This window comes from Fistularia commersonii, chromosome 16 (assembly GCF_037954325.1).
Source record: "Fistularia commersonii isolate RoL2024-O1a breed Wild chromosome 16, RoL_Fcom_v1.0, whole genome shotgun sequence".
Taxonomy (NCBI): Eukaryota; Metazoa; Chordata; class Actinopteri; order Syngnathiformes; family Fistulariidae; genus Fistularia; species Fistularia commersonii.
Window position 1 is genome coordinate 3,953,844 of NC_141299.1, and position 20,584 is coordinate 3,974,427.

General features: G+C 41.0%; 1 protein-coding gene across 2 annotated transcripts in view; it reads right to left on the reverse strand.

Annotated features, from left to right (window-relative positions):
• wwc3 (WWC family member 3) overlaps positions 1 to 20,584 on the reverse strand; it is a 36,778-nt gene that overhangs the window by 7,354 nt on the left and 8,840 nt on the right. For both annotated transcript variants that reach the window (XM_086161569.1, XM_086161570.1), the window contains exons 2-12: positions 17,292 to 17,401; positions 16,354 to 16,554; positions 15,881 to 15,957; positions 12,736 to 12,815; positions 9,539 to 9,668; positions 7,729 to 7,878; positions 7,036 to 7,097; positions 4,856 to 5,104; positions 1,417 to 1,506; positions 389 to 960; positions 183 to 303 (exon numbers count right to left, since the gene is read on the reverse strand). In XM_086161569.1, the coding sequence (XP_086017695.1) occupies positions 183 to 303; positions 389 to 960; positions 1,417 to 1,506; positions 4,856 to 5,104; positions 7,036 to 7,097; positions 7,729 to 7,878; positions 9,539 to 9,668; positions 12,736 to 12,815; positions 15,881 to 15,957; positions 16,354 to 16,554; positions 17,292 to 17,401 (1,842 nt within the window). The remainder of the gene's footprint in view (positions 1 to 182; positions 304 to 388; positions 961 to 1,416; positions 1,507 to 4,855; positions 5,105 to 7,035; positions 7,098 to 7,728; positions 7,879 to 9,538; positions 9,669 to 12,735; positions 12,816 to 15,880; positions 15,958 to 16,353; positions 16,555 to 17,291; positions 17,402 to 20,584) is intronic.

Consider the following 20,584-nt stretch of genomic DNA (forward strand, 5'->3'; position numbering starts at 1 on the left):
CAGAGAGTCGTCATTAAACCAAATGCTTAGCATAAGTTTAAGTCATATTTTCACTCTTTCAAACTTTAGAGTCTTATGAGCTGTTTTTGTTGAGTATGGTGCACAAGTGATTCAAAATCCTGTCACTGCAGGCAGGGCTAACTTTGGATGCCATGATTAAGTAGACCCCCATCCTCCCTCACCTTTTGCCCCAGGCCTCGAAGACGCCGCTGTCTGTCGCCAGAGCGTCCTCAGAAACGCCTGCAGAGACTCTTCTGGTTCTCCTTCCACTTCTATTGGCGCTGTTTCCCCTCAGGGTGACCCCTGCAGAGGAAAGCACATCCGATTAATTCTCCATGTTACAGATGCTCTTTGTTCTTTGTGCAACAGTGTCATAGCGGTCAATTGCCTGTGGAGTTAAATGTTCCCTGAATGCAGCCATCTCTGAGAGTCTTGCTGTCGGCTTGGTGCGGAGCGGCGGGGCTTAGTGTGTCTTCGTTGCTCAGAACGGCGCCGTGTGACAGGGGCTGCGATTGGGCCCGCAGGCCTTCCAACAGTCCACGGCTAGCCTGCTCCATGTATTCCTCTGTCATCTGGGTGAGGGGGCAGTCCTGAGGGGCAGAGTGGTAGGGTGTGTCCATGGGAGAGCTGGGTGGTGATAGGGAGGAGAGAGATGAGCGGGAGGAGAGGGATGCCAGGGACTGGGGGGTATCGTGGGATCTTTTGGTTTTGTTCTGAGTGAGGGGCTCCGAAGTGAACATGGAGCAGTCTCTTGACAACGTCTCTAGGGGCAGCAGGTAGCGTAGATGGGGGTCGAAAGAGTCCCCCGCCCCTTCGTGACGCTCGTACTGCGGAAGACCGTAGATATCACTGAAACTGATGGAGCTGAGGGACCCTCGGCTGGATGCCAAAGATCCTCGACTGGAGGCGAGGGAGCCGCGACTGCTGCTGGAGGACACCGTGAGAGAGCTTGCTGATAGGCTGCTTGGGAAGAAGACACAGGCATTTAGGAAAAGAACAACAAATATAAGTACTAAAAACATGAAGCAGTTGTCAAACTGAGCATGCAGCTTTTCCCAGGTCTGCAGAAAAATCCATCAGAAAACGACATAGTTTCCTAATGAGAAGATTATTAGGAGGCAGTTTAACTAATCTGTTGGGAAATGAAATTGACTGTCTAAAGCACTGGCGACAAAGTTAGAAACGTTGTTGAACACTGAACTGTGTCTAAATGACTGCTCAGAAAGAGTAAATAACACGCGCACACACACACACACACACACATACACACGTAAAACCATATAACTTTGTCACATTTCTTCACTACACTGTTAGCAAATGCTAAAAAAATACTAGTTAGCAGTGTTTGAAAGGGATTAAAGAGAGAGAAAGGGAGACAGAGTGTTGACCACTGGCTTGAGTGTGTTTGTGGAGCACCTCTTCAGCTGGGAGTGGAGGTAGGTGGTGATGCGCGTCGCCTCCTCCAGCTGCCTCAGCAGGACGTTCCTCTTCTCCTGCTGAAGGATCCTGTTTGATGCAGGAGATGTTTTAGAAAACATTTCTCTTTGGATTTTATGTCTCTTGGTTCTACTGTCTTCTACAATCAAAGATACTGTACAGTCCCCTGGGTTGGGAATCAGCAGCCAGCAGCTCCATATCAAGTGGCACAGAGTGAACGGAGTGAAATCTGACAGTGGAAGAAGAACACCCTTATTTCATCTCCACTCTCAGGGATACAAATAAAGGAATAATTCCCTCCCAATAGTGACTTTTTTTTTTTTTTCCGATTTTTCTTGGGTCTACTTATAAAGCAGGGGTGGGCAAACTCTTTGGCTCAGGGGAAGCATTGACTTTTAAAATTTGACAGACGGGCCGGGTCAGCACAAGATACGATACATATTGAAAAAAAAAACAAAAACGTATTTCTTCACAGTACATATCAGACTTGTCTGACATTTGTTTGAACATTGTCTTGACATTTGCTTTGAAAATAAAACCAGCTTGGTTATGAAGGCTCTGATGTTTGCTTGCATTTCATGCACAAACCGGTTTTTCCCTTGTAGCTTCATATGGGGCTCATTCATATGTGTCAGTATGTTCACAGTAAAGGCTAAATCACAAAGCCCATCTGTGTCATTCAGCTCAGGAAAATTCTCAAGTGTTCTAAACTACCTGCAAAAATGAAATAATTTTCCTGTTTGAGCTCCCACATTCATCGATCCAATCATTCAATCATTCACATCAAGTGTGAATTCTATACCAATCTTTGGCAGGCCGGATTAAAAAGACCAATGGGCCAGATGTGGCCCATAGAGAGATATAAGAAGATGAGAAGAGTACTTTGAAGAGCTGATAAATGAGGAAAATGAAAGAAAGGGAAGGGAAGAAGAGGTGACTATTATGAACCACAAAGTAGCAGAGATTAGTAAAGGTGAAGTGAGAATCGCATTGAAGAGGATGAAGAGTGGAAAGGCTGTTGGTTCTGATGATATACCTGTGGAGGTGTGGAAGTGGAGACCCAGCAGTGGATTATCAGTTTAGAGTATGAGATGAGATGAGAACAAATTTATTTATCCCGAAGGAAATTGTTGTGCCAGAGTTTCAAGTAAAAACATAACAGTAATAGATAATAGTAGAAAGGAGGAAGAATAAGAAATACAATGAAATATAAATTGTCTTAAATGTTAACTGTTAACTACAAAGATTTGAAGATTCCCTGCGGCTGAGGGAAGTGGAATTAAAAAGTCTGATAGCCAGATAGATATTCAACAGGCTCTTAGAGAGTGTGAAGATGCTTAAAGAATAGAGAAGAAGTGTGATGGTGTCCATCATTGAGAATATGGGCAATGTACAAAATTGCGGTAACTATAGAGGAAAAGGATTGCTGAGCCACACATATGGAAAAGTGTGGTGGAAACTAGACTGAGAGCAAATGTCAACACTTATGAGCAGTGGTATTGTTTCATGCCTAGAAAGTCTACTATAGATTCAGAATTTGCTTTAACAATGCTGGTAGAGAAGTTCAGAGATGCAATGTGCTTTTGTAGACCCAGAAAGATCATACGACAGGGTGCGAATAGATCAACTATGTTATCGTATGATGATGTCTGGAGTGGTGGAGTGGTGTGTTAGACTTGTACAGGACATGTATGCGAGATGCGAGACAGTTCAAGGTGGAAGTGGGACTTCATCAGGGATCAGCTCTGAGCCCCTTCTTGTTTACACTGGTGATGGACAGGCTGACGGATGAGGTTAGACAGGAATCTCTATGAGCAATAATGTTTGCAGATGACGCTGATCTGTAGTGCGAGCAGAGAACAGGTGGAGGAAAATTCAGAGAAGAGGAGGTATGGGCTGGAAAGGAGAGGAATGAAGGTTAGTCACAGCAAGACAGAATATGTGTGTGTGAATGAGAGGAACCAAAGTGGAATGATGAGGCTACAGGGAGTGATAAAGGGAGGGATAAAGAAGGATGAGGATTATAAGTATCCAGGGTCAACGATCCAGAGCAACGGAGAGGTTGGAAAAGAGATGAAGAAATGGGTTCAAGCAGGTAGGAATGGGCGGAGAAAGATATCGGAGGTACTATGCGAAAGAAGAATATCAGGCAGAATGAAAGGAAAGGTGTACAAGGCAGTCGTGAGACAAGCGGTACAATATGGTTAGGAGTGGCAGTGGCATGAAGACAGGAAGCGGAGCTGGAGGTAGCAGAGATGAAGATCTTGAGGTTCTCTTTGGTTAGTGGTGAGGATGGATAGGATCAGGAATGAGTCTATCAGAAGGACAGCACATATTAGATGTTTTTGATACAAGGTCAGAGAAGCCAGAAGGTCATGTGTAGAGGTGGGATCGTGAATATGTCGCTAAGAGGATGCTGGGGTGGGAATTGCCAGACAGGAGACCTACAGGAAGACCGAAGAGAAGATTTATGGATGTAGTGAAAGAGGGCATGTAGTTAGTTGGTGTGAGAGAAGAGGATACAGAGAATAGGGTTAGATGGGGGAGGTTGATTTGCTGTGGCGACCCCCGAGGGGAAAAGGTGAAACTAAAAGAAGAAGGTGAGTTTTGTAGATGCACCTTCAGTTGAGTCTGTGTCTCAATCAGCCTGGCACATCAGGACACTGCAATTTTTTGATCATTTTCCTCTTAAAATAACTCAACCTGTCAGGTTGCTTGAGGATTAGGCGTGAACAGCTCTTTTATAGTCCAGCCACAAATTCTTGATTGGATTCAGACAGACACAAGTGTTTATACACTATAATCAGTCGATGCATATAAACAGCACTCAGATCATCTCCATTTCATTGCTTGGGACAACACTGCCATCAACTAGCTGGACTTCTGATGAATTAGGTCAGTCAATTTAAAGGAGCCGAACATTTATTCGACGCGATATATTTTTAATTAATTGACGGTAGTTTTTAAAAATCTATTTTCACTTTGAAGCTTTTTTTTAAACTCTTGTCAAAACAGCAAAATTCTGATTTCATTTAGAAAAGCAACAAAAGAGGAAAACATTCAAAGGGAGGGAATACCTTTTATAGGAATTGTAGTTATCTTAAATACCAATAAACAGCATATATATATATATTTGTGTGCGTGTGTGTGTATATATATATATATATATATATATGATTTTTTTTTTTTTTTTCTAACATTGCACTAACATTCTGATATTCTTCTGCAGTGTCCCTTCTCAATTGAAGCACACTACCTACAGCATGCCACTCTCAATATGCCATTTGCCTGCCTGCTTTAAAATATCAGATTTGGTGAGTAAGAAACTATTGACATCCGCAGGGCCAAAGCGCCCAAATCCAAACCCGAACAGTTGTATTACATCCTCTAGTGCCCTTTTAGGCGATGCAATGCCCACCTTTGATTAGCTCCCTGGCTCTGGGAGCTGTGAGCCCTCTGGACTTCCTCCTCCAGCCGGGCACGCTCCTCCTCTAGCTGAAGCAATGTCTCTGGTGGATGCTGTTGCCTGCTGACAAGGATGATCTCCTGAAGCAGGGCCTCCTTCTCACGGAGGAGCTGCATGAAGTCACGGTCTCGGTCTGCCTCAGCCCGCCCCGACCAGCTCTCACTGTCTAGCTGCGCTAGCTGGTGCTGGATGCTCTGCACCCTAGAGATCCGGGGAACACTGCTTATTTACATGGGCTCATTTCCTCCAGAGAAATACAGCTGAAATGTTTACAGTCAGAAAAGTGCAGGTACCTGTTGTGATTACATTGCTTTAAGGCTGTGACTATATAGAATGTGTATCATCTCAAATATTCACAACAAAAAACCTCTTCAGATACAAAAGATAAATAAGCTAAATGTATTTACGCAATAGTATAATTCTAGTCGTATTTCAATGGCACAATAACCTTATACAAACGTATTCAGATAAAAGAAAATTCCTGACATTAAAATTATGGTATTGACTCCTGAGACTACGCACACACTTAGAATAGAGAGAATACAGGTCAAGTAAATCTTAGTTTCAGACCATGTTAGATCTTGTCACACGACTATGGAAGACCATTGTGACTGAGCCGAGGAAACTTTTCAAATGAATTAATTAAGCCCAAAGGGTTTTCTGAGCGCTTAAAATCTGTTAGTGATTGGACAGCAGCATGTGAACCATTCTATATTTTGCAGCCCATCACAGGATATTCAGAAAAAATGTTTAATTTGGCAAAATAAAGCTTCCAGGTCTGAATGAGAGCATTAGAGAAGTAGGAGCTATTAGCGTCCAGTAATCTGAAAAGTATGTTAAATTATATCATCCTTAAACTTTAATAAAAGGAGAAGATTTTCAGGGAGTAGTTAGTTGTTTTTTTTTAATTAACAATATACATTGCAATATTGATTGCACTTGGCAGGGTTTTCTTGAGACACATATGCAGTCAATATTTTACAGAGGGGGACATCATTTAAGGTCATGTTGGTACATTTTGACTTACCAATGTTACTATTTATATGGGATTTTCAACTATTAGGAAGTTAGATTTGGCTTTAAAAATGACCAGCTAAATGATATAACTAAAACATTTTTAAGCAAAAAGTTTATGAATGCAAGCAATATCAACCCTAATTAACTGACAAAAGAAATTCTGACACACGTTCGAGATTCCATTCCTGTATATTTCATTCCCCCTCCACCTCATCAGGTACACACTTACCTCTATTTAAATTAATTTAAATTCAGGTCCAAATGAAATCTGGGATGCAATTGGCACAACCCGGTGTTACGAGTGTTAGTGCAATAATGACAGTAGTGAGTTAAGTAATTTCTACCTGAGAATGTTGTACCAGCTTGCCATCATCTTAAGTGCATCTGATCAATACCTTTTTTTCATTTGGGAGGGGGGCTCTCAGAGTCTCATCTCTGTTGAAATAACTGTGTTTATGTGCTCTTGGATTTCAAATAGAGTGACTCAGTGACAGAGCATGCAAGTTTCCACAGGTCTCCCTTCTCTTGCACTCCCCTTTCCTCCCTGATGTCATTGTTGGCACTGTTGTTGCTGGGTCACCAAAGCAACATGTATCATAGAACCAGAGTAATAACACGGTGACTCTAGCTGCTGCAGCAATCATCACGCTGCTGCCTCCTTTCAGCTGGAACACACACTGCCCCATCAAGGAGCCCATCGGTCATATGGAAAAGTTCTAAACTCCTCTTTAGAACAATTCAGAGATCTCAGACATCACTTGCTGTTGATTTTTCCAGCATATAATAATGTGAGCTGTGATATATTTAACCAAAAGTGCCCGAAGCGCGTGCATTAAACCACCTTGTGGAGGGGCAGGGTGTGCAGCCAGGAGCTGGGCAGCCCTCTCCTCTGGCTATGCACACAAAGGCAGCACACAGTCAGCAGCAGCGAGGCCAGAGAAGAATGTGACCACCCAGCTCATTCCGCTGGCCAGACATCGTTCGGCAGCCTCGGCCACCGGCCGCAAATACTATTCATAACATGTCCTCCCACTGGGCAAGGCGTGAGGCCCAGTGAGTCAGTGCTGCATGCCCATGTGTCATAGTACTACCACTGTTAAAAAACAGACACTTACTTTTTCTTGGCCTCTTCATACTGCCAGTTGAGTTTCACTTTGTCCACCAAATGTGCTGAATCCTGTGAAGCATACAAAAATACAGAACAATTAAGGGTGCTTGAAAATCGGTACAAGGACGGCAGATAAACACATACGAATATAACTTTTGTGTAATTATCTGTGGGGATTTTTCGATACTGGTAATCCACCTTTTGATATGCTTCCCAATGCACTGGAAATTATGTAAAAGTAAGCATGACATTGCTTTAAAAATAAAAGGGACCTAAAACTCAACAGAATTTTTTTTTTCTAATTAATCAGAAAGACAATGTTAAAATGTCTTATATGATCTGAATATTAGGAAGATATTTCATCAGAATAAAAAAAAGATTAAAAAATCCTGCATATTCTAACTAAAATGACTAAGTAGAAAAAGTACCAAAAATGTTTCTACAAGAAAATCCCAAAATGTCATCAGAAATAAAGAATGCAAGACATAATAATGTGCAAGGAATTTCCCAAATATTAGTAAGACATGACCAAACATTTCCCATGAAGTCACTTTTATAGAACAGACACATGTGGATATTGACAGTTTTCTTAGCCTGTACCATTTCCATGTCAGCCTTGCCAACACACAAGTCTAATGACATATTACATTGATCATTCGTGCTGTCGTTCTGTTTCATAGGGGGAAACAGCATCTCCTACCTCTCCCATGATGTCTGTCTGACATCCTGTGTCACAGTACTGTTGCAAATTGCACGAGTCGCCTGCAGTTCCGCTGCTGTTCACCATCTCGGTGGCTGAGTCACTGATGGACAAACTGCTTTGAAAGTTCACCGTCAGCTTTGCCAGGCTCTGTGTAACAACACAACACCAGTGCATGTATGAAGAATGGTCTACATAGGGCATCATGCAGCAATGATGAAAAAATTCCGATGCCATTTGTAGAGGGCATTGCCAACATAAGCTGTGGACAAAATTCAAAAGTTATATGACCTCAAATCAAAAGGATGTCCAATTTGGATTTCAGCTGAACACCAGGAATGAGTCTATCAGAGGGACAGCACATATTAGATGTTAAGGAGAGAAGATCAGAGAAGCCAAACTGAGATGGTTGGGTAATGAACAGAGGAGGGATAGTGTATACATTGGTAGACGGATGCTGGAATTGGAGCCGCCAGGCAGAAGGTCTAGAGGGAGACCAAAGAAAAGCTTTATGGACGTAGTGAGAGAGGATATGAAGTTAGTTGGATACAGAGAATAGGGTTAGATGGGGGAGGTTGATTCGCTGTGGCGACCCCTGAAGGGAAAAGTAGAAGAAGAGGACCAGTGACTTGAAAATTCCCTTGTATTAGAATGGCAAATGGTATCTGCTTTTGTCACTTCACACAGCGATGGTGGTTGAGCTCCCATGCAAGGCGCCAGCAACACCATCAAGAGTAACGAGTGTTTCTATGTCTTGCCAAAGGACACTTTGGTATGCAGAAAGTAGGAGCCGGATATTGAACCACCAACCTTCTAATTGTGGGGAAACCTACACTACAAATTGAACCATAGCAGCCCTGACCTGTGCCTTGTGACCTGAAATAATCTATACTCTGGCCAATTTTAAAATCTAAATAATTTCTGTGTCATATAAACCAAGTTAGAAAATCTTTTAAATGATAGTTTGTTACTTTTTACAAACTCCATTGACGTTTCTAATTAGAATATTAATGATTTATCATTTTATTTCTGTGTGGTACTGAAATTGCCGCCATGACTTTAAAATAATGAAGAATGTAATGTAATTAAAAATCTGAATCTAATGAAATTGAAAACGTAACATATCACCAATGATCTTACCTTCAAATATTACACTTCAGAAATTAGACTTTTAGAAAGGCTGTTGATTAAGTTATTATGAAGTGCCAGGGTTTATGTGTAATTTTGAGGCATTTTATTTGAAAAATAATTACTTGCAAATGTCAAGGTATTTTTTATCTGTTAGGATAATCTTTGTGAATTAAAAACTTAGTTTCAAGTTCATTTTCCAGTATTTACACACAAAAAAAATTTGCTGAGTGTTGGGTTTTTTTCTCTGATTTTGGAATCTGTTAGTTCCAGACAGACCGTGATTGAGACGTGCCTGTTTTGATTTGAGACTTCAGTGAAAATAGTTATCTGGCCTTGAAAAACAATTACTTGACCCCACATCTGGGTGTAAATGATCCTCATTTTCTAACCATTTCAGCATTTAAAGGGTGTTTTTTTGCTGGTGTTCGAAACATGGACAAGACATACCACTGAAAATGAATCACCGTCTTACTACCATTCTATTATTCATTATTCCCTACTCCGTTACTTTTTGCCTTTGCTTAGCTGGCAGATGTCGGTGACTGTCTGTGATTCAGATGTCTGGAAATGTATTTTGAAGACAATGAGAAGGAGCAGCAGAGTTCAGCAGACACTAGAGGTCAGTATAGAATATTCCAATAGCAGGAGTCATCTGGAGGGTTTTGTTTGACTCAAGTACCTGGATGAGGTCCTGCCTCTCCTTCTCGCCTGTGTTGATCGCCTTCTTGATGCTGCGCAACTCCGTGAAGATGGCTTGTGCCTCGTCCAGCTTGTAGTTTGTCTGACTACAGGACATCTTCCTGTCTATCCTGTAACGCACGCACACATACAAGCATTAGCGAAGCCTGCTGGTGGTTACAAATATGTTTGATTTTCTAATGTGTATATGAGGAGGATCCTATTTAAAGTGGAAAAATAACTATGTAGAACGGAGTCTTCTGGATTTCCCCTCCATGACAACATTTAAACGAAATGACTGAAATTAGATATGGATCACTTAGAATTAGTCCCACCAAATTAACATCTTAGTACCACTAAGACAAGCCGTACAAATGTTTGCCTGTTTTCTTTTGCTCTCATTACACATCAGATTGTCTGTAATTTGAAACTAAACACAGTTCTTACTATTTGCATTTAATTAAAGAATCTGTCAGCCTTTCATCTGAGTTCCTCTAAACAGAACTTCGACAAAACTTGACGCCAGAGATATTATTAACAAAGCTCAACTTTGTTCCAGCTCCTGGCAAATCAATTATCCTGGGGGGGAAAGAGGGTACTGATGAGTCACCGTGTCAACTGTGTCAAAGCACAAAACTTTGATTATGTGGAATTAACAAGCCTTTTGTTTCAACAGTAATCTTTAATTTAGCCAGATGAAATAGGAATAAGAAAAATTGTAAAGAAAATGACCCAAATATTTTCCAGCCGACACCGTTCAGACATGTTAAATTGTTTCATATTAAGAATGATGTCCCTTATTCGAGCACTAGTAAGGAAAAATGTCACAAAACTGTAAAACAGAAACAATTAGACAAACTTCAGAAGTTAAAAAAAAAAACAATTTACGCAATAGTGATAGGACATTGCCAATGATAATTTGTGTTTATTTTAATTTGCAGAAATGTTATTCCATCTTTTGAACTTCCAGCTCTTTCTTCTGAGAAAGTGGAGTAAGAACTTCAGTGTAAGATATCCGAGCTCGAGCACTTTGACAATCCAGACTAAGATGGGACAATATAGGGAAAAATACTATAAGGATACTTATCGGCCACTAAGTATTTATAACACCTGGAACATCACATGTAAAAAAATGCTACTCAAATCTTGAAAGTATCAGCCTTTTCATAAAGAATCTGAATTCTGATAAGGAGAATCAGCAATCTGGAGGTAATTTGACAAGAAATTAAGTCATTTTGTAGGATCTCTGAGTTTCTTTTTTGCTGATTTCTTGATCATTTGAGATACTGTCATGCAAATGAAGTTAACTTTCTGCCTCTTGGATTTTTAGAAGTATTTTCTGATTTTCACTGTTTCATTGTTTCCAGGTAGTTTTTAGGTAATGGCTGCTAAATTGATAAATAAAAAGTGACTGATGATATTCAAAAGATAACTCATTTCCAACATACCCGAGACTTTTTATTCTATGGTCTTAAGATCCGTAAAAATAGCTTTGTTGAAATGATGTCACAAATATAGAAATTATAATTACGAGCCGAAATGTGATTAAATCAACAAGGCTAGTTCAATTTAAAAAAAAACTAACACACAGTATCTGAACACATTACACAGTAACAATTCAGACCTGTATGATTCAAGTATCTATTGATTATGAGACTGTACAAATACTCAGGTGAATTGGCTTGTGTTCTGGGGTGGATATGTGGGGATTTGTTGGGTGGCACCTCCTCCTGGCACACAGCCCCCAATCTCACCACAGCCTGCTTCCTTCACTCTCCCTCAACAGCAGGTACTGTTCATCCACCGACCCTGCCTCTTCCTCCCAAAACAAGCCCCGCTTTGTTCCCCCCGCCCCACTGGCATGGACTAAGAGTTTATATGCTCAGAAAAAAAAGGAGTACCCACCCCTTGGTGCCTGCCTGTAATGACCCCCCCCCCCCCCCCCCCCCCCCTGCAAACTGTAGCAGTGCAGATGCTTTCTAAAGAATGCAGAGCTGAGAGCTCATGTTAAATACAGTGGGTCTTCAACTCCATTGGGAAAGATGTTGGTTACAGAAGTGCGGCATGGAGAAAAGTGTCTGAAATTTTGAGAAATGTTTCCAAACTAAGGTGGAATACAGATGAGCTATCCTGTTTTCAGGTCCTCAATTCCTTTCATTGTATAATGATGAGGTGGAGTCGAAGAAGGTGTTGTGTGTGTGTGTGTGTGTGTGTGTTTGGGTGTGTGTGTGGGGGGGGGGCTGTATAATTGAAAGTGTTTGCTTTATCTGACATGACATGGTACGGAGAACAATTTGCTGTATTGCTGACAACAGCCGTAGGGGTCCCAGCAGGCCACGACCCCAGTGGGACACTACCCCCCCCGCAGAAACAATAGGACATGCACATACAGGCAAACAAATGCACAAAAGCTCAAGAAGAGGATGTTTCCATGTTTTCTGCAAGCTGTGTATTCTACTGGCTATTCTGGGAATCACTCGAGTTGTGTATTATCTAACAGATAAGGGACTCTTTGCCAGGACTCAGGAAGTGCAGAGGAATTTGCAGCCAGCTATCTCTGTGTTTTTAAAACTGCTCTCGAGCCCACGCCTCCCCCCTCCCCTCTCCACAGAGCAACTTCCTCTCCAGGCTGAGCCTTGGCTCCCTGCACTCCACTGGTGTATCCTCTTCCTGAGGTGGAGTCCCCTTTTCCATCAAAAAACTCCCTCCATTTGCCTTTTTCTCAAACACTCTCTTTTTCCTCTGAGAGGCGGAGCTTCTATTTCTAACATTCTACTTTGGCTCTAAAATGTTCCCAGGATTAAAAGGCGCTATGTGTATTTTGGAAAAATCAGCTAAAAGCTAGAAGCTAAAGCAAAATGGGAACCCAAAGTATCACCCCATTGTGCTTGAATAATTTTTCAAAACGACTCTAAAAGGAGTCATCTCAAGCATTCCAGAAGCATTGACTTAATCCATGAACACAATTATAATCTATGAACACAATTATATACAGCAAACGTTTGAGTTTATGAGCACAAGGACACAAAAAGAGAAGAGGAAACGAGAAAAGACTGACTGTGCTAACAACTGACCATGAAGGGTGAGAGACTGAAAGAATGGCCAGGGTCTGTGGGTGGGGAGCACTGCTATAGGAAGGAGAAGGGTGGCCATGGGAGGAAGGGAGGGTCTGGGACATAGCGGCAGAGGAACACTCACTCTTGAAGGGTCTCCACTCCCATTTCCTTATACTGCAACTCCTGCTTCACCTGGGCCAGCTCCTGCTTCAGTCTGGAGAGCTGCAGACACACAAGGCCAAGCACTGGGTTATCATGACGCACAATGGCCTTCTCTCACCACCCTCCAGCCAAACTGCTTACTCATGACTATTAAGCATACCGGAGTGCCGAGCTGCATTTACACAGAGGTGCATGTACACACACATTTGTTCATGTACATGAACCAGTAACAGAGGGAGGTTTTTTTTAAACATAGGTTTCAAACTGGGAAAATAAATGACTTTGGTACTTGCCCAAATTGCCTTGTTATACTTGAAAAAGGTAGAGGACAAGCAGCCTTCTTCTATCTGTTTCAGCTTTTCCCTTCAGGGGTCACCACATCGAATCAACCTTCTCCACCTGACACTATTCTCTGTAGCCTCCTCTCTCACACCTACTTACTTCATATCCTCTCTCACTACATCCATAAATCTGCTCTTTGGTCTTCCTCTAGACCTCCTGCTTGGCATCTCTAATTCCAGCAACCGTCTGCCAATATTTTCACTATCCTTCCTCTGTTCATGACCCAACCATATCGGTCTGGCTTCTCTGACATTCTCTCCAAAAGATCTGACATGTGCTGTCCCTCTGATAGACTCATTCCTGATCCTATCCACCCTTGTCACTCCCAAAGAGAACCTCAACACCTTCATCTCTGCTAGCTCTAGCTCCACTTCCTGTCTTCTCTTCAATGCCACTCCAAACCATATTTTATTGCTTGTCTCACAACTGCCTTGTGCACCTTTCCTTTCATTCTGACTGATACTCTTCTATACCATAGTACCCCCAATACCTTTCTCTGCCCATTCTAATCTGCTTGAATCAATTTCTTCATCTCTTTTCCAAGCTCTTCATTGCTCTGGATCATTGACCCTAAGTACTTGAAATCCTCCAATGTCTTGATCTCCACTCCCTGCAGCCTCCACCATAACCTTCTCTGTTACCCCTACAGCACACCACACCACTGTCTCATAACTAGCATACATGTCCTGCACCAGTCTAACATACTTCTATGCCACTCCAGATTTCCTCCTACAATACCCGAGTTCCTCTCTTGGCTCCCTGCTGTATGTTTTTTCTAGTTCTACAAAAACACAACACAGCTCCCTCTGACCTTCTCTGTACTTCTCTATTAGCATTCTCAAATCAAATACTGCATCTGTAGAACTCTCTCTTGGCATGAAGCCATACTGCTGCTCAAACATTTTGACTTCTGCTCTTGTTCTAGTTTCCACTACACTTTCCCATAACTTCATTGTATGGCTCATCAACTTTATACCTCTGAAAGTACCGCAATTCCGCACATCCCCCTTATTCTTAAAGGTGGGCACCATCACACATTTTCTCCATTCTTCAGGAATCTTCTCACTCTCTAAAATCCTGTTGATTAATCTAGCCAGAAACTCTACCGCTGTCTCTCCTAGACACTCCCATACCTCCACAAATACATCATGTGGGACGACTGTCTTTCCACTCTTCATCCTCTCAAATGTCTTCCTCACTTATCCTTACTAATCTCTGCTACATTGTGGTCTACAATAGTCATCTCTTCTACCCTTCCCTCTCTTTTATTTTTCTCATTCATCAGCCCTTTCAAAGCACTCTTTTCATCTTCCCATCAGTCTTCTAACATCTGTCAATATAGTTTCCTCTCTATCCTTAGTCACCCAGACCTGCTGTACATCCTTTCCATCTCTAGCTCTGTTTTGCCAACCTGTATAAGTCACTCACTCCCTCCAAGCAACCTAATTATATATATTCAGTTATCAACACAACATTACAACATCATGGGTAACTTTCCTACAAGTCATTCCTTCTGCGAAGGAAGCAATATCACCCGAACACATGTTAATCATTAGTGCTCCAAATCTGAGATTATTAAATGTCTTCTCATACTGTTATACTATCCCTTACTATCCACGGACTCCGTAAAAAGGATCATTATGCTGAAGTTAAATACATTTGTGAACGCAGTATTTTCTGTTGTTGCTTTTGGAAATACCAGACAAAATATTGAATACTGCAGCACAACAGGCCAGATCATTTCAACCAAATGGATGTGATCATCCTAATTCGTAAGGATTTGGTCCTATGACAAATGCATCTTTAGTATAGTTAAGGTCACTTGAAAATATGTCATGATTATTGCCAAATTGCCATAAACAGCCTAATTCATGTTAGAAGTTTCCGAGTTTTTCTCGACAGTGCCTGAGCCAGACACGGTGTACCGTCTCTATGGTGTCTCAGTCCATATCGCAATTTGTTTAGGGTTCGTTATTGAATATTAGTTTCTTAAGGTACAACAAATTTCTTTGAACAGTTTATTTGTATTTTGTTTTAATTACTGCATCAAATTAGTATTTTCCTTTTTTTGCAGGGAGGTTAAATGATCATTGTGTCCAAACTCATTCTTAAACCTTGTTTGATCTATTGTGTAGATCAAACAAGATATTTCAGATGTCTGGGAGTTTTTCAGGGTTTTCATTTTCATTTATTCAATGTAAAAATGGAAAAAATGTATCAAAACTGGCTAATGAAAAATGAGGATTTGACTTGCAAGACAACGACAAATTATCAAATTATTGTCAGTCTAAATTTAGGCATAGTTTTGGTCTGCGTTTAGACAGAATGATGCATCGGAATATTCGTGATGTTAAGAATCCATCACACGGTTATTGTAGAGGATGTCTGATATATACTGATACTTTGTCCAACCCTGTTTGTACGCAACTGATGACAAAAAGCCATAGTTTGTGAAAAAACCTAAGAATGATTGAATGACAGTCTCTCATATTAACAGCAATAATGTCACAACTCAGGCTAACACGACTGAATTTCACAGTTTGAAATGGGTCGTATTGAGAAAACACCCTCACCTACATGACCAAGCTGAGAGAAAAATCTTACTTTGCCCTGTAAGTCAGTGACCTGGCCTCAGCCTGACCCTTTGATGGTGATCTCATCCTCATCCTCTTGAGGCCCCACGCCAGAGGCACAGTATCCTGTAGAGGCCACACCCCAGCCCCCTTTTCGGCCCAAAAGGGCCCCTTGCTTCAGCCCATTGTTCTCCTCTGATAATGACTTACCCGTTCTCGTCTACAAGCTATTTCCACTTTGATTTGGTCTGGGTCGTATTTCGCGTTGGAGGATGAGCCGGATAGCGCTGTGAAAGAAATGAAAGAAAATACAGATTAGGGACAAGAGCTGAGTTGGTATTGATTATTTGAAGTGATCTCATAAAGATTGATGGGAGGGGGGGGAGGGGGGGGGGGCTCTTGTTGACACCCCGCGGAAGCTTTGTGTGTGTGACAGCTGGCAGGAGTCAAGACGGTGAACTGGGTGGAGGCACTCAAAAGGGAGGGTATGTTATGCAGGAACTAGGATTTGGGAGTATTTCTATTGATGTGCAACTTCAAACCAGTTCCTGAGGACATCAATACTTTAGCATGTGAACAGCACATAATGAGGCCGTCTGAGGGCAGGACTTTCCACTTTTTTTCCTTGGAAAGTGGGATACAGGTTCTAAGTCAGAGATGGGTTAGTGTTACACATGTCTTACTGCTGGTGATGGAACGGTTGTCCTCAGACAGCTCATGGAAGAGCAACATTTCCTGCTGAGCCAGCTCCAGACGCTGCTGCTTAATCAGGTACATCTCCTTCTTGGCTTCCAGGGCCTCCTGGGCCACCACCAGGTACTCCTTCAGCATGCGCTCTTGCTCTTGCCGCCATTGAGTCCTTGGGTTCTCAATCTGGGTGGTCTCTGATCGAGGAAAACATGGGGGGAAAAAAAATCACAAGTTATCAAGCGCAAAACTGAAATACTCATCCATATGTGTCAAAACATATGTGAGAAAACAATCAACTACATAATACCATGCAAGCTAATTCACAGGGCTGGGTCATTTACAAAGTTTAAAGCAGAACATTAAGCACCCCATTTAAGCAAAAAAATAAATATATTTCATAATATCTGCTTAGAATATGAATAATGTTCCCTATTCATCATGTATTTAACTGAAAAAGACATCTAGTCTCTATGAGCTTATGTGATAACCCCAAGTGATGTTTTCGGTAAATGTCTTGCAATCTTTTCAGAAGCCTCTTGCTGATTTTCTGGTGCTGTATTGATTATTTTTCAGTACGTTGAGCAAATTTTCCGAATTTTTTACCATCCTATTAAATATAAATTAAATTAAATGTAGTCACAATATCGTTCCAATGATAAGCGCATTCAGTTAAAATGTTTAATCTTTGTATATTGACACAAAAATGATCAGTGATAAGAATAAGAAGAACAACCTTATTTATCCCAAAGGAAATTGTTGTGCCAGAGTTACAAGAAAGATATAACAATAAAAAATTATAGTAGAAAATTGTAAATTGTAAAAAACAGTGCCTGGATGCAGATAGTAAAGTTGTGTATTATGATTTTTGAAGCAATCTGTGATAGAATATGATGTAGGATATGAAAAATTTCAGGGTCTGGGAAGGACTCACTATTGATATGGTCAATGTAGTAAACTCCCACTTGCTGGTCATAAACTTCCTCCCACCCAAGAGGCAGTTCGTCTCCAACACAGTCAGCAAACGTCAGAGGTTTGGTGATCCTGAAACATAATCAGGCACATTACAGTCAAAAGAATCACAGAGGAATGCAACTGGAATTCAGAATATGTTTGTTTGCAGGAAACCATAGAGATCATTAAAAAAAAATGAATAAATAAAATAAAACTAGTATGAATACATGAATTGCAATGCGACGTCTGACATAGCAGGGAGTGGAAAACTCGTAATTCCACATCAAACAAAGTCTCATTCATTCCGATCTAGGATTACTTGTTTGCTTTGGGTCGTCATTAAAAAATGTAGTATCTGAGCAGCATTGCCTCAGAAACATTATTTGTAGGATCACCATCATCATGAATAGAAATCCCTATCTAAGTTTGATGATTAAATAAATGCGTCCAAGAGGGGTATTCCATTTCTTGGGTCAGCTGCTTCATAAATGCTGTTTATTCTTCACAGGCTCAAAAACCTTGAATAATCCATTAGTAGCTGAAAGATAAAAAGTCACTGATTTTAAGGGAAGGTTATCTTGTCATTATAATGTATCTTTTTGATTTATTGGTACCTTGCACTGATATATGACAAAGTGGCAGGAAAAGTTCCAAAAAGCTGTTTACGACTACAATTACAGATGGGATTTTAAAAATCATTTAGTATATCAGTGAAATGACCTTTGGTAACACTCCTCTATTATTTTTGTTACTGACTGTAAGCTGTCTTGTTAGTTCTGTGGTAATAGACTGAACAATAGCAAGACATCATGAAGAATGTTAAGCTCAGTGCTAAATACAATCTATGAAAAATCATCTGTTGAAACTGCTAATATGCACCATTAGTCAAATGTGGAGCACAAGCGTCAACTAATTTTAAAATATGATGATTGATTCATTATTCCATCAGCAAGCACTGCAGCCGGCTCAAACAGTCAGCTAGATGCACAAGTGTCCCTGCTAATCTGCACATATCAGAGAGCCGTGACCCAGTGGCCTTGATGTCAACAGCAGATACAGAGACTGAGTGATTACCATTCATCAACCAGCCACAGTGACCCCTCCACCTCCACAGCTCACAGTCTAGACGGCGAAATGCTAAGGACCCATCTGAGGTATGATTACAATGAAGGGACAGCAGGCAGAGAAGAACTGAGGCATTCTGCGCTGCATTCCTCAGCAGTCCAAGAAGCAGACAATGCATACACATAAAACACACATGCACACAAACAAGTTCAGTTTGCTTTGTTTGTTCAAAAAAAAGGGGGGAGTCATGGTGATGACTCAAAACGTAAGGGAAAACAGCTATTTATCTTCTTTTTTTCTTTTAACACTATACTCCATTGGAGCGATACAGAAACATCTGTAAAGCTGACATTCTCTGAATCTTAATGATTCATGATGAAAATATTAGAAATTGGAGTCCTAGTAGATGGTGAATCACTCAAGATTGTTGGAATCTAAAGCAATATCTTAAATTAAAAGAACTGCCTTGACATTTGACATATTTTTGGAATACTCAGCTGTCTCCATCGAGGATGTTCAACACAAGGATAAGTCAATTTCACTCCTCATCTCTTTAAATTTTAACGTTGGAATTTTGCAAATAATTGACTATAGTGACAAAAGATGGCCTTTGTGCAGAGTATCAGATTTTCATCATGTAAACATTAGTTATGTTTTAAAAAAAACATTTTTTAAAAATTCCATTGATACAAAAGTAATTTAAATTCTTTTCTCAAGCAACAAGTAAGAAAGTCTTGGAACATTAATTTGAAGAAGAGTAGATCTCACTGAACCAGAAGATATTTTGTGTTTCTAAATGTGTAATGATCAACCTCTTTACTAGTGGGTCAATCAATACACTGACTCTTCATCATCCATGATTGACTGAAACAAACGGATGAATGAATGCTACAACAAAGTGTTGCATATTCCTAAAATCCCCTGTCTGGACATGTACCGTTTTTTTTTGTTTTTTTTTAAATGCCTGAACTCATGTGCTACAGAGCGCCAGCAGACGAGGGAAAGTGAAACACAGAAAAACACGAGGACAAGGCAAACACAAGCACACTCAGCACCAGCTCCTGCTTTGAGTGTTTGTACAGGTCAAACACATGTCCAGACACTAAGTGCCCTTGTAAATACTTAAAGAACACTCAGAGACCTTTCACAGTCAGGTTTTAGGTCAATAATGACTGAAAGGCCAAAAGAATAGCGAGATGAATCAATACAGCCATTCTGATGTGAGCTGGATCCCAGCTGTCGTAATAACACAGCACGCTTCCAAGAGGCTATGGACGGGAAGCTATGAGATGCCAAAGTTAGTTTAGACCTGAACTGACCTCTCACCTCCCCGGAGAGTCAGAGGCATAAAGGAAAAGATGTCCTCTCTCAGATCTGAGTCAGAGAATATCTGAATGTCTGGTTTGTTACGCAGTCTTGTGACAGCCGCAAGTCATATCTTGGTCTGAGGAGAGACTGTAATCAGTGTTGCACAGCATACTCACACAGAGGAAGACACAAAGCAATACACAGCTGCAAGAGCAGCAGGATTATCAAACATTTAAACAAACGGCATTTGGTAAATCAGCATATTTCGAGAGGCTGTGCGGGCGATGAAAATCGTTAATCCAGAGCAATACATGTTACAGAAAAGGAGTCTATCATTTAGCTCTTATCCTCGGTCTGATAAGCTGCTGAAAACTAAGCGTGACACGCTCCTGTCAAACTGACACAGTAACCCGTGATAAAACAGTGCTTGCTCGTGCTGTGACCTGGTAAGCAACCGCCGTGGTATAATACAGATATGGCTCTGCTCAGGCTGTGGTATACAACTGTATAACTACAGTGCCATGAAAGACGTGATGTGGGATTAGTGGAACCCCGAAGCAGGTGCTTGCAGTGACCGTTTAGAGGTTTTAGCCACACTGGCAGCCATGTCTGACGCGTACCAAAATATCTCCACAAATACGGAATGGGGCACCAAAACATTTCAGACAACCATCTGCGGTCCCCAGATTAAAAGTTGCCGGCATGAGGTTCACAGTTGTGGTTTCGAGTGAAATGTCACAACTACTACTGGAAGGGGAAGGAAATCAAATTCCCAGATCTCTGGTCAAAACAATGCATTTTCATGAATGTCACCGGGTAATATGTGTCAAAATTTCAACTAACAATAATAGTGATAAGTCATTTATTCAAAATTAATTATACAACAACTCCTTGAGCTCC